Source organism: Heptranchias perlo, unplaced genomic scaffold (genome assembly GCF_035084215.1).
Source record: "Heptranchias perlo isolate sHepPer1 unplaced genomic scaffold, sHepPer1.hap1 HAP1_SCAFFOLD_49, whole genome shotgun sequence".
NCBI classification, from domain to species: Eukaryota; Metazoa; Chordata; class Chondrichthyes; order Hexanchiformes; family Hexanchidae; genus Heptranchias; species Heptranchias perlo.
In genome coordinates, this window is record NW_027139505.1 from 1 (window position 1) to 13,030 (window position 13,030).

At 49.1% G+C, this 13,030-nt stretch overlaps 1 protein-coding gene across 1 annotated transcript in view; it reads right to left on the reverse strand.

The window, feature by feature from the left end:
- Nucleotides 1-1,302: 1,302 nt before the first annotated feature.
- The window catches only part of LOC137313852 (genetic suppressor element 1-like), a 36,401-nt gene continuing 24,673 nt past the window's right edge, over nt 1,303-13,030 (reverse strand). The window contains exons 2-3 of the mRNA XM_067979600.1: nt 7,176-7,207; nt 1,303-2,490 (exon numbers count right to left, since the gene is read on the reverse strand). Coding sequence (XP_067835701.1) covers nt 1,730-2,490; nt 7,176-7,207 — 793 coding nt within the window. The 3' untranslated portion in view covers nt 1,303-1,729. The remainder of the gene's footprint in view (nt 2,491-7,175; nt 7,208-13,030) is intronic.

Sequence of the window (13,030 nt, forward strand, 5' to 3'; positions counted from 1 at the left end):
ACGTGGCAGATGAAATTTAATGCAGAGAAGTGCGAAGTGATACATTTCGATAGGAAGAACAAGGAGAGGCAATATAAACCGAAGGGTGCAATTCTAAAAGGGGTTCAGGAACAGAGAGATCTGGGGGTATATGTGCTCAAATCGCTGAAGGTGGCAGGACAAGTTGAGAAAGTGGTTAAAAAAGCATACGGGATCCTGGGCTTTATTAATAAAGGCACAGAGTACAAAAGCAAGGAAGTCACGATGAACCTTTTATAAAACACTGGTTCGGCCACAACTGGAATATTGTGTCCAGTTCTGGGCACCGCACTTTAGGAAGGATGTGAAGGCATTAGAGAGGGTGCAGGAGAGATTTACTAGAATGATTCCAGGGATGAGGGACTTTAGTTACGTGGATAGACTGGAGAAGCTGGGGTTGTTCTCCTTGGAACAGAGAAGGTTGAGAGGAGATTTGATCGAGGTGTTCAAAATCATGAGGGGTCCAGACAGAGTAGATAGAGAGAAACTGTTCCCATTGGCAGAAGGGTCAGGAACCAGAGGACACAGATTTAAGGGACTGGCAAAAGAAACAAAGGTGACATGAGGAAAAACTTCTTTTTTTTAAACGCAGCGAGTGGTTAGGATCTGGAATGCACTGCCCGAGGGGGCGGAGGAGGTAGATTCAATCATGGCCTTCAAAAGGGAACTGGATAAGTACTTGAAAGGGAAAAAAAGTGCAGGGCTACGGGGTAAGGGCGGGGGAGTGGGAGTAGCTGGATTGCTCTCACATAGAGCAGGCATGGACTCGATGGGCCGGATGGCCTCCTTCCGTGCTCAAACGATTCGAGCACGCCCGACACGCTCCCCTCCATGTTCAGCACACACACACACACACACACACACACACACACGCGCGATTCAACCAGCTCGCAGTGTACGCTTCCTGCGAGGTGACTTTGTTAAAAAAAAATTTGTTCATGGGATGTGGGCGTCGCTGGCGAGGCCGCCATTTATTGCCCATCCCTAGTTGCCCTCGAGAAGGTGGTGGTGAGCCGCCTTCTTGAACCGCTGCAGTCCATGAGGTGAAGGTTCTCCCACAGCGATGATGACTTTTGTTTTAAAAAGCGAGGTTTTACAACTGAGCGGCCTGCTCGGCCATTTCAGAGGGCGATTAAGAATCAACCACATTGCTGTGGGTCTGGAGTCACATTTAGGCCAGACCGGGTAAGGACGGCAGGTTTCCTTCCCTAAAAGGGCATCAGTGAACCAGATGGGTTTTTACGACAATCCGGTAGTTTCATGGCCACCGTTACTGATACTAAATTTTTAATTCCAGATTTTATTTAATTAATTGAATTTAAATTCCCCAGCTGCCGTGGCGGGGTTTGAACTCATGACTCCGGATGATTAGTCCAGGCCTCTGGATTACTGGTCCAGGAACACAACCACGATGCTCCCGTCCCCTGAGCAGGTTTGGGCGAGGGGAGAAGGAAGGGAGTGACGGTTTTGTGAGATTCGAAAGCAGCGAGGGAGCTCCGCTCTGAGGGCACTGCTCAGGCACAAACAGGCCAGGCCGGATAAGGACCGGAGGGCACTGCTCAGGCACAAACAGGCCAGGCCGGATAAGGACAGGAGGGCACTGCTCAGGCACAAACAGGCCAGGCCGGATAAGGACCGGAGGGCACTGCTCAGGCACAAACAGGCCAGGCCGGATAAGGACCGGAGGGCACTGCTCAGGCACCCTTCCCGGTCACCAAGAGGCCCTTATTAAGTTGCAGTCTGCCCAGGGCTGGGACCCTTGGATCAGTCGGTCGGTCGGGTCGGTCGAGGGACGGGAACGATCTGGGGGTGAGGAGGGGAAGGGGGCCCACGGATTCCGCACTCTCGGGATTAAAGCAAACGCGGCCTGGTTGGGGGAGTGTGTGTTGGGGGGGGGTAACGTACTTGGGTTGGGCCCCTGCTCGGCCTCTTCCTCCGAGCGCTCCACTTTGCAGGGGATCACCTTCCAGCCGGGCTCGGGGCCCACGCCTCCCGGCCCCTCCTCCTCCTCCTCCTCCTCCTCCAGCTCGCACTCCACGATCCGCAGGGTGGCGACGGGATCCGAGGCCGAGTCCCCCTCGCTCTCCTCCTCCTCCTCCTCCTCCTCCTCCTCCTCCCGCTCCGCCTCCTCCCGCTCCGGGCTCGGGCCCCGCTCCGCCTCCTCCTCCTCCTCTTCCTCCCGCTCCGGGCTCGGGCCCCGCCCCGCCTCCTGGGGCTCGGGCGCCCCCGGCGACGACCTGGCCCTCTTCGCCCGCCGCCGCGGGCTCCGGTCCGCCCCCGCCAGCTGCCAGCGGTAGGTGTGCCCGGCCTGGCAGGCCCAGACCGCCAGGGCGGCCCCGTCGGGCGGCAGGTAGCGGAGGCTGGGAGGGTGGAGGCAGCCCTGGCAGTGAAGGTGAGTCCAGCACACCAGCTCGCCGAGCGCCTGGCCGCACGTGCGCAGCAGCTGTCGGCTCAGCGGCGCCTCGCCGTTTTCTGCGGAGGAGAACAAGACTCGAGGTCACCGCACTCGCACGACGGGGAGGGGGAGGGGGGGGGGGGGGGGGGGGGGGGGAGGGGGAGGGCGGGCGGGAGGGAGGAGGGGGAGGTCTCGCCCGCGCCAGCTTCCTCAGGGCATCAATGCCCACGGGTCTCGGACACGCCATCAATCCCGGGACGGGCTGGCCGCAGGGCTGCTCTCGCCGTGTGCGGAGGGAGCTCACCGCCAGAGTCCCTCCCCTCCATCCAACCCCCCCTCGCCAACAACCTGGCAAACCAGCACCTCCCCACCCCCCCCCCCCGACTGATCCGCAAAGGCCCTCTCCCCCACCGACCCGACTCCCTCATCGACTCGACTCCCTCAGACTCCTCCTCTCCCGCCCTCACTGACCCAACTTTCCACTGACTTCTGACCCCCTCCCGACCCCGCTGACCCACTCCCCCCACTGACCCAATTCACCCCCCACCCCCCCCGTCGACCTCTCCCCAACTGGTCTCTTCCCTCAGCCTGAATTAACCTCACACCTGTCCCCTGCTCCCCCACCTCAGATGGCTCCTGCTCCTTTGCCTGTGCAACCTCCCCTCTCTCCTCTCCACCTGGATAACGTTCTCTTCTCTCTAACCCAGGGGGTCACTGGACAGTGATCAGGAGCAGGAACCCTGGCTGATTTCCTCTCTCTCTAACCCAGGGGGTCACTGGACAGTGATCAGGAGCAGGAACCCTGGCTGATTTCCCCTCTCTCTAACCCAGGGTCACTGGACAGTGATCAGAAGCAGGAACCCTGGCTGATTTCCCCTCTCTCTAACCCAGGGGTCACTGGACAGTGATCAGAAGCAGGAACCCTGGCTGATTTCCCCTCTCTCTAACCCAGGGGTCACTGGACAGTGATCAGGAGCAGGAACCCTGGCTGATTTCCCCCCTCTCTAACCCAGGGGGTCACTGGACAGTGATCGGGAGCAGGAACCCTGGCTGATTTCCCCTCTCTCTAACCCAGGGGTTACTGGACAGTGATCGGGAGCAGGAACCCTGGCTGATTTCCCCTCTCTCTCTAACCCAGGGGTCACTGGACAGTGATCGGGAGCAGGAACCCTGGCTGATTTTCCCCTCTCTCTAACCCAGGGGTCACTGGACAGTGATCAGGAGCAGGAACCCTGGCTGATTTCCCCTCTCTCTAACCCAGGGGTCACTGGACAGTGATCAGGAGAACGAACCCTGGCTGATTTCCCCCCCTCTCTAACCCAGGGAGTCACTGGACAGTGATCAGGAGCAGGAACCCTGGCTGATTTCCCCCTCTCTCTAACCCAGGGGTCACTGGACAGCGATCGGGAGCAGGAACCCTGGCTGATTTCCCCCTCTCTCTAACCCAGGGGGTCACCGGACAGTGATCAGGAGCAGGAACCCTGGCTGATTTCCCTCTCTCTCTAACCCAGGGGTCACTGGACAGTGATCAGGAGCAGGAACCCTGGCTGATTTCCCCTCTCTCTAACCCAGGGGTCACTGGACAGTGATCGGGAGCAGGAACCCTGGCTGATTTCCCCTCTCTCTAACCCAGGGGGTCACTGGACAGTGATCGGGAGCAGGAACCCTGGCTGATTTCCCCCTCTCTCTAACCCAGGGGGTCACCGGACAGTGATCGGGAGCAGGAACCCTGGCTGATTTCCCCCTCTCTCTAACCCAGGGGGTCACCGGACAGTGATCAGGAGCAGGAACCCTGGCTGATTTCCCTCTCTCTCTAACCCAGGGGGTCATTGGACAGTGATCGGGAGCAGGAACCCTGGCTGATTTCCCCTCTCTCTAACCCAGGGGGTCACTGGACAGTGATCGGGAGCAGGAACCCTGGCTGATTTCCCCTCTCTCTAACCCAGGGGGTCACTGGACAGTGATCGGGAGCAGGAACCCTGGCTGATTTCCCTCTCTCTCTAACCCAGGGGTCACTGGACAGTGATCGGGAGCAGGAACCCTGGCTGATTTCCCCCTCTCTCGAACCCAGGGGGTCACTGGACAGTGATCGGGAGCAGGAACCCTGGCTGATTTCCCCCTCTCTCTAACCCAGGGGGTCACCGGACAGTGATCAGGAGCAGGAACCCTGGCTGATTTCCCCCTCTCTCTAACCCAGGGGGTCACCGGACAGTGATCAAGAGCAGGAACCCTGGCTGATTTCCCCCTCTCTCTAACCCAGGGGTCACCGGACAGTGATCGGGAGCAGGAACCCTGGCTGATTTCCCCTCTCACTGCTGTGTCTAGCCGCACATAGCCCCACTGATCCCCTCCAGCGACGAGAACGATCCGGCCCTCCGTAGGGGAGCCCGTTCCCTCCGGGATTGATGGTAGCCTGCCGCGGCGCGCCGTTAGAAAGCTGACATTCCGAGACCGCCCCGCCCCCCCCGACCCCGCTCCCCCACCGTCCAACAAAGCGGATCGAGCCGTGGCAGTCTGGGGCTGCGAGCAGGCTCGCGTTACAAAACTGCCACCCGCCTCGATTCGGGAACTTGGCTGCAGGATTGAGAGTGCGGAGAATGGACACAAGGGGCGGTGTTCGGTGTGGGGAGGTGGGGGTCTTGACGTCGGGTGCGTGGGAGTGGGGGGAATGGAGTACGGGGAACCGGGGGGGGGGGGGGGGGGGGGTCACGACCTATCGAGGGGAGGGGGCAACTTAAAAATGGGTGGACAGAGGGACACCCTCTGTTTCCGAGTGTCCCAGTGATCCTTGAATCAAAAAGTATAAATCAAACGCTCAAATATTTGCTCCGATACAAAACAGAGACACTAAAAGTTCGTTCCATTCTCCAGCACCGTCATCCATCACCTCTCAGGACAGCTAAAGCCGCGTTCTCGAGCGTGCAGGGAGCCCGGATATGAGGAACGCCTCCCCCGCCCAACTCCACCCACCACCCCCCCGCAATCTGGATCCGCCCATTGGAAGCAGTCGAGGCTCGAATCGCCTCCCTTTCCCTCCCCCCACCCCCCGCCCCGGTTTTAAAGGACGGGCGGGACTGTGCGCCAGGCCCCAGCGAAACGCCAAGCGATGCCCGCGCCTCGACTCCCTGCACAGCTCGAGGCCGAGATTTTAGTTGCCCTCCAACGAGCATGTGAACGCACGACAGCAAAAAACGCACACAGAGTCAGTCCGAATGAACAGTGCCCGGCAGGAGTGACGCTCGCTCGCCGGCCGGCCGGCCGGGCGAGCGAGCGAGCGGTGATGACGCGACGCCCGGATGAGGTGAAGAAGCGATGGATTCAGTCACTGGAGCGGGCGGCAAACGAGCTCCACGGGCCCCGAGCTGCAGCCGCCGGGCCTCGGCCGGCCTGAGGGACAGCGAACGCTCCCCCTCGCTGGCGGCAGAGGGCGGGCAATGCAGCGTTTCAACCTTCTCCACGGGGCCCATGGAGTCTGCTCTGCTCTGCTCTGCTTTCCCCCCCCCCAACCCAGCGGGCAACAAACTCCCGGCCCCTCACCCTCAGCCTGTCGGCCCAAACACGAGGCATTGGGCGACGAGGGACTCGAGGGAACAAAGCACGCCGCTGCTGCACGAGAAACCATTTCAACAGCAGCCTCCACACGGAATCTTACAGCTCGGAAGGGGCCATTCGGCCCATCCTGCCTGCGCCGCCTCTTTGAAAAAGCGACCCGGTTAGGCCCGCTCCCCCACACATGCCCCACAGCACTGCAATTTTTTTTGCTTTTTAAGTAAAAACCCAATTCTATTCCAAGCAGTGCATTCCAGATCATAACGACTCGCTGCGTCAAAAAAAAAACATTCTCCTCATCTCCCCCTCTGGTTCTTTCCCCGATTATCTTCAATCCGTCTCCTCTGGTTCCCGACCCTCCTGCCCACTGGAAACACTCTCTCCTGATTTACTCTCTCAAAACCCTTCATGATTTTGAACCCCTCGATTAAATCGCCCCTTAACCTTCTCTGCTCTGAGGAGAACAATTCCCAGTTTCTCCAGTCTCTCCCACGTAACTGAGGTCCCTCATCCCTGGAACCATTCTGGTAAATCTCCTCCGCACCCTCTCCAAGGCCTGGACATCCTTCCGAAAGTGCGGTGCCCAGAATCGGACACGATATGAGGTCGAACCAGAGCGTCAGAAAGGTTTAACATAACTTCCTTTGCTTTTGTACTCCGTGCCTCTAATAATAAAGCCCAGGATCCCATATGCTTTTTAAACAGACTTCTCAACTTGTTCTGCCACCTTCAAAGATGTGTGTACACACCACCAGGTCTCTCTGTTCCTGCACCCCCCTTTAAAATTGTTCCATTTAGTTTATATTGCCTCTCCTCATTCTTCCTATGAAAATACATCACACCCTGACGACAGTTAAGGTACATGTTAGGGGCAGCATCGTAAAGTTATGTTGCTTTGGAGGTCGAATTAAGCATCAATCCCATCAGGAGATGCAGCCAACGAAAGCACCCCAGTACACTGACAGTTTGCAGCCCTGCTCGCTGCACATTTCGATAAATCCCCCCTCAACCAACAGAAAGTTGGAGCCTTACTGGGCTCCGTAGGGCATGGTGAATTAACGGCTCGATTCGGAGCGGTTTCTCCTATCCCAGCAGGACGCTGAGGGGGGAGCGGGAATCACAGCCATCTGTACGCCCAAGCCTCAGACACGGGCAGCCTGTGATCCCGAGAGCTGACGGGAGAGGGAATGAATGGAAGGTGGAGTGTGCTTACCTCGGTGAGTGGCACCAAATCGCTGCAGATGTCTGGAACGAGAAAGAAAGACAAGGGTGAGGGCAGAAACAGAGACAACCAGGGAGAACACATGACTGTAAAACACACAGAACAGTGAGAGCAAAGTGATTCCATACAAGACTGTAAAACACAGTACAGTGAGAGAGTAAAGGGATTCTACTCATTACTGTAAAACACAGTACAGTGAGAGAGTAAAGGGATTCTACTCATTACTGTAAAACACAGTAGTGAGAGTGTAAAGGGATTCTACTCATTACTGTAAAACACAGTACAGAGAGAGAGTAAAGGGATTCTACTCATTACTGTAAAACACAGTACAGTGAGAGTAAAGGGATTCTACTCATTACTGTAAAACACAGTACAGTGAGAGAGTAAAGGGATTCTACTCATTACTGTAAAACACAGTACAGTGAGAGTAAAGGGATTCTACTCATTACTGTAAAACACAGTAGTGAGAGTGTAAAGGGATTCTACTCATTACTGTAAAACACAGTACAGTGAGAGAGTAAAGGGATTCTACTCATTACTGTAAAACACAGTACAGTGAGAGAGTAAAGGGATTCTACTCATTACTGTAAAACACAGTACAGTGAGAGAGTAAAGGGATTCTACTCATTACTGTAAAACACAGTACAGTGAGAGAGTAAAGGGATTCTACTCATTACTGTAAAACACAGTACAGTGAGAGAGTAAAGGGATTCTACTCATTACTGTAAAACACAGTACAGTGAGAGAGTAAAGGGATTCTACTCATTACTGTAAAACACAGTACAGAGAGAGTGCAAAGTGATTCTACTCATTACTGTAAAACACAGTAGTGAGAGTGTAAAGGGATTCTACTCATTACTGTAAAACACAGTACAGTGAGAGAGTAAAGGGATTCAACTCATTACTGTAAAACACAGTACAGTGAGAGAGTAAAGGGATTCTACTCATTACTGTAAAACACAGTAGTGAGAGTGTAAAGGGATTCTACTCATTACTGTAAAACACAGTACAGTGAGAGAGTAAAGGGATTCAACTCATTACTGTAAAACACAGCACAGTGAGAGAGTAAAGGGATTCTACTCATTACTGTAAAACACAGTACAGTGAGAGTGTAAAGGGATTCTACTCATTACTGTAAAACACAGTACAGTGAGAGAGTAAAGGGATTCAACTCATTACTGTAAAACACAGTACAGTGAGAGAGTAAAGGGATTCTACTCATTACTGTAAAACACAGTATAGTGAGAGAGTAAAGGGATTCTACTCATTACTGTAAAACACAGTAGTGAGAGTGTAAAGGGATTCTACTCATTACTGTAAAACACAGTACAGTGAGAGAGTAAAGGGATTCTACTCATTACTGTAAAACACAGGACAGTGAGAGAGTAAAGGGATTCTACTCATTACTGTAAAACACAGTACAGTGAGAGAGTAAAGGGATTCTACTCATTACTGTAAAACACAGTACAGTGAGAGTGTAAAGGGATTCTACTCATTACTGTAAAACAAAGTACAGTGAGAGAGTAAAGGGATTCTACTCATTACTGTAAAACACAGTACAGAGAGAGTGCAAAGTGATTCTACTCATTACTGTAAAACACAGTAGTGAGAGAGTAAAGGGATTCTACTCATTACTGTAAAACACAGTACAGTGAGAGAGTAAAGGGATTCTACTCATTACTGTAAAACACAGTAGTGAGAGTGTAAAGGGATTCTACTCATTACTGTAAAACACAGTACAGTGAGAGAGTAAAGGGATTCAACTCATTACTGTAAAACACAGTACAGTGAGAGAGTAAAGGGATTCTACTCATTACTGTAAAACACAGTATAGTGAGAGAGTAAAGGGATTCTACTCATTACTGTAAAACACAGTAGTGAGAGTGTAAACGGATTCTACTCATTACTGTAAAACACAGTAGTGAGAGAGTAAAGGGATTCTACTCATTACTGTAAAACACAGGACAGTGAGAGAGTAAAGGGATTCTACTCATTACTGTAAAACACAGTACAGTGAGAGAGTGAAGGGATTCTACTCATTACTGTAAAACACAGCACAGTGAGAGAGTAAAGGGATTCTACTCATTACTGTAAAACACAGTACAGTGAGAGAGTAAAGGGATTCTACTCATTACTGTAAAACACAGGACAGTGAGAGAGTAAAGGGATTCTACTCATTACTGTAAAACACAGTACAGTGAGAGAGTAAAGGGATTCTACTCATTACTGTAAAACACAGTACAGTGAGAGAGTAAAGGGATTCTACTCATTACTGTAAAACACAGGACAGTGAGAGAGTAAAGGGATTCTACTCATTACTGTAAAACACAGTACAGTGAGAGTAAAGGGATTCTACTCATTCCTGGAAAACACAGTAGTGACAGTAAAGGGATTCTACTCATTACTGTAAAACACAGTACAGTGAGAGAGTAAAGGGATTCTACTCATTACTGTAAAACAAAGTACAGAGAGAGTGCAAAGTGATTCTACTCATTACTGTAAAACACAGTAGTGAGAGTGTAAAGGGATTCTACTCATTACTGTAAAACACAGTAGTGAGAGAGTAAAGGGATTCTACTCATTACTGTAAAACACAGTACAGAGAGTGCAAAGTGATTCTACTCATTACTGTAAAACACAGTAGTGAGAGTGTAAAGGGATTCTACTCATTACTGTAAAACACAGTAGTGAGAGAGTAAAGGGATTCTACTCATTACTGTAAAACACAGTACAGTGAGAGAGTAAAGGGATTCTACTCATTACTGTAAAACACAGTAGTGAGAGTGTAAAGGGATTCTACTCATTACTGTAAAACACAGTACAGTGAGAGAGTGAAGGGATTCAACTCATTACTGTAAAACACAGTACAGTGAGAGAGTAAAGGGATTCTACTCATTACTGTAAAACACAGTACAGTGGGAGAGTAAAGGGATTCTACTCATTACTGTAAAACACAGCACAGTGAGAGAGTAAAGGGATTCTACTCATTACTGTAAAACACAGCACAGTGAGAGAGTAAAGGGATTCTACTCATTACTGTAAAACACAGCACAGTGAGAGAGTAAAGGGATTCTACTCATTACTGTAAAACACAGCACAGTGAGAGAGTAAAGGGATTCTACTCATTACTGTAAAACACAGTACAGTGAGAGTGTAAAGGGATTCTACTCATTACTGTAAAACACAGTAGTGAGAGAGTAAAGGGATTCTACTCATTACTGTAAAACACAGCACAGTGAGAGAGTAAAGGGATTCTACTCATTACTGTAAAACACAGTACAGTGAGAGTAAAGGGATTCAACTCATTACTGTAAAACACAGTAGTGAGAGAGTAAAGGGATTCTACTCATTACTGTAAAACACAGTACAGTGAGAGTAAAGGGATTCAACTCATTACTGTAAAACACAGTAGTGAGAGAGTAAAGGGATTCTACTCATTACTGTAAAACACAGTATAGTGAGAGTGTAAAGGGATTCTGCTCATTACTGTAAAACACAGTGCAGTGAGAGTAAAGGGATTCTACTCATTACTGTAAAACACAGTATAGTGAGAGTGTAATGGGATTCTGCTCATTACTGCCAAACACAGTAGTGAGAGTAAAGGGATTCTACTCATTACTGTAAAACACAGTACAGTGAGAGAGTAAAGGGATTCTACTCATTACTGTAAAACACAGTACAGTGAGAGAGTAAAGGGATTCTACTCATTAATGTAAAACACAGTACAGTGAGAGAGTAAAGGGATTCTCCTCATTACTGTAAAACACAGTACAGTGAGAGAGTAAAGGGATTCTACTCATTACTGTAAAACACAGTACAGAGAGAGTAAAGGGATTCTACTCATTACTGTAAAACACAGTACAGTGAGAGTGTAAAGTGATTCTACTCATTACTGTAAAACACAGTACAGTGAGAGTGTAAAGTGATTCTACTCATTACTGTAAAACACAGTACAGTGAGAGTGTAAAGTGATTCTACTCATTACTGTAAAACACAGTACAGTGAGAGAGTAAAGGGATTCTACTCATTACTGTAAAACACAGTACAGTGAGAGTGTAAAGTGATTCTACTCATTACTGTAAAACACAGTAGTGAGAGTGTAAAGGGATTCTACTCATTACTGTAAAACACAGTAGTGAGAGAGTAAAGGGATTCAACTCATTACTGTAAAACACAGGACAGTGAGAGAGTAAAGGGATTCTACTCATTACTGTAAAACACAGGACAGTGAGAGAGTAAAGGGATTCTACTCATTACTGTAAAACACAGTACAGTGAGAGTGTAAAGTGATTCTACTCATTACTGTAAAACACAGTAGTGAGAGTGTAAAGGGATTCTACTCATTACTGTAAAACACAGTAGTGAGAGAGTAAAGGGATTCTACTCATTACTGTAAAACACAGTACAGAGAGAGAGTAAAGGGATTCTACTCATTACTGTAAAACACAGGACAGTGAGAGAGTAAAGGGATTCTACTCATTACTGTAAAACACAGGACAGTGAGTGTAAAGGGATTCTACTCAATACTGTAAAACACAGTACAGTGAGAGTGTAAAGTGATTCTACTCATTACTGTAAAACACAGTAGTGAGAGAGTAAAGGGATTCTCCTCATTACTGTAAAACACAGTACAGTGAGAGTGTAAAGTGATTCTACTCATTACTGTAAAACACAGTAGTGAGAGTGTAAAGGGATTCTACTCATTACTGTAAAACACAGTAGTGAGAGAGTAAAGGGATTCAACTCATTACTGTAAAACACAGTACAGTGAGAGAGTAAAGGGATTCTACTCATTACTGTAAAACACAGGACAGTGAGAGAGTAAAGGGATTCTACTCATTACTGTAAAACACAGTACAGTGAGAGTGTAAAGTGATTCTACTCATTACTGTAAAACACAGTAGTGAGAGTGTAAAGGGATTCTACTCATTACTGTAAAACACAGTAGTGAGAGAGTAAAGGGATTCTACTCATTACTGTAAAACACAGTACAGAGAGAGTGCAAAGTGATTCTACTCATTACTGTAAAACACAGTAGTGAGAGTGTAAAGGGATTCTACTCATTACTGTAAAACACAGTACAGTGAGAGAGTAAAGGGATTCTACTCATTACTGTAAAATACAGTACAGTGCGAGAGTAAAGGGATTCTACACATTACTGCAAAACACAGTAGTGAGAGTAAAGGGATTCTACTCATTACTGTAAAACACAGTACAGTGAGAGAGTAAAGGGATTCTACTCATTACTGTAAAACACAGTACAGTGAGAGAGTAAAGGGATTCTACTCATTACTGTAAAATACAGTACAGTGCGAGAGTAAAGGGATTCCACTCATTACTGTAAAACACAGTGCAGTGAGAGTAAAGGGATTCTACTCATTACTGTAAAACACAGTACAGTGGGAGAGTAAAGGGATTCTACTCATTACTGTAAAACACAGCACAGTGAGAGAGTAAAGGGATTCTACTCATTACTGTAAAACACAGCACAGTGAGAGAGTAAAGGGATTCTACTCATTACTGTAAAACACAGTAGTGAGAGAGTAAAGGGATTCTACTCATTACTGTAAAACACAGTACAGTGAAAGTAAAGGGATTCAACTCATTACTGTAAAACACAGTAGTGAGAGAGTAAAGGGATTCTACTCATTACTGTAAAACACAGTATAGTGAGAGTGTAAAGGGATTCTGCTCATTACTGTAAAACACAGTACAGTGAGAGTAAAGGGATTCAACTCATTACTGTAAAACACAGTAGTGAGAGAGTAAAGGGATTCTACTCATTACTGTAAAACACAGTATAGTGAGAGTGTAATGGGATTCTGCTCATTACTGCCAAACACAGT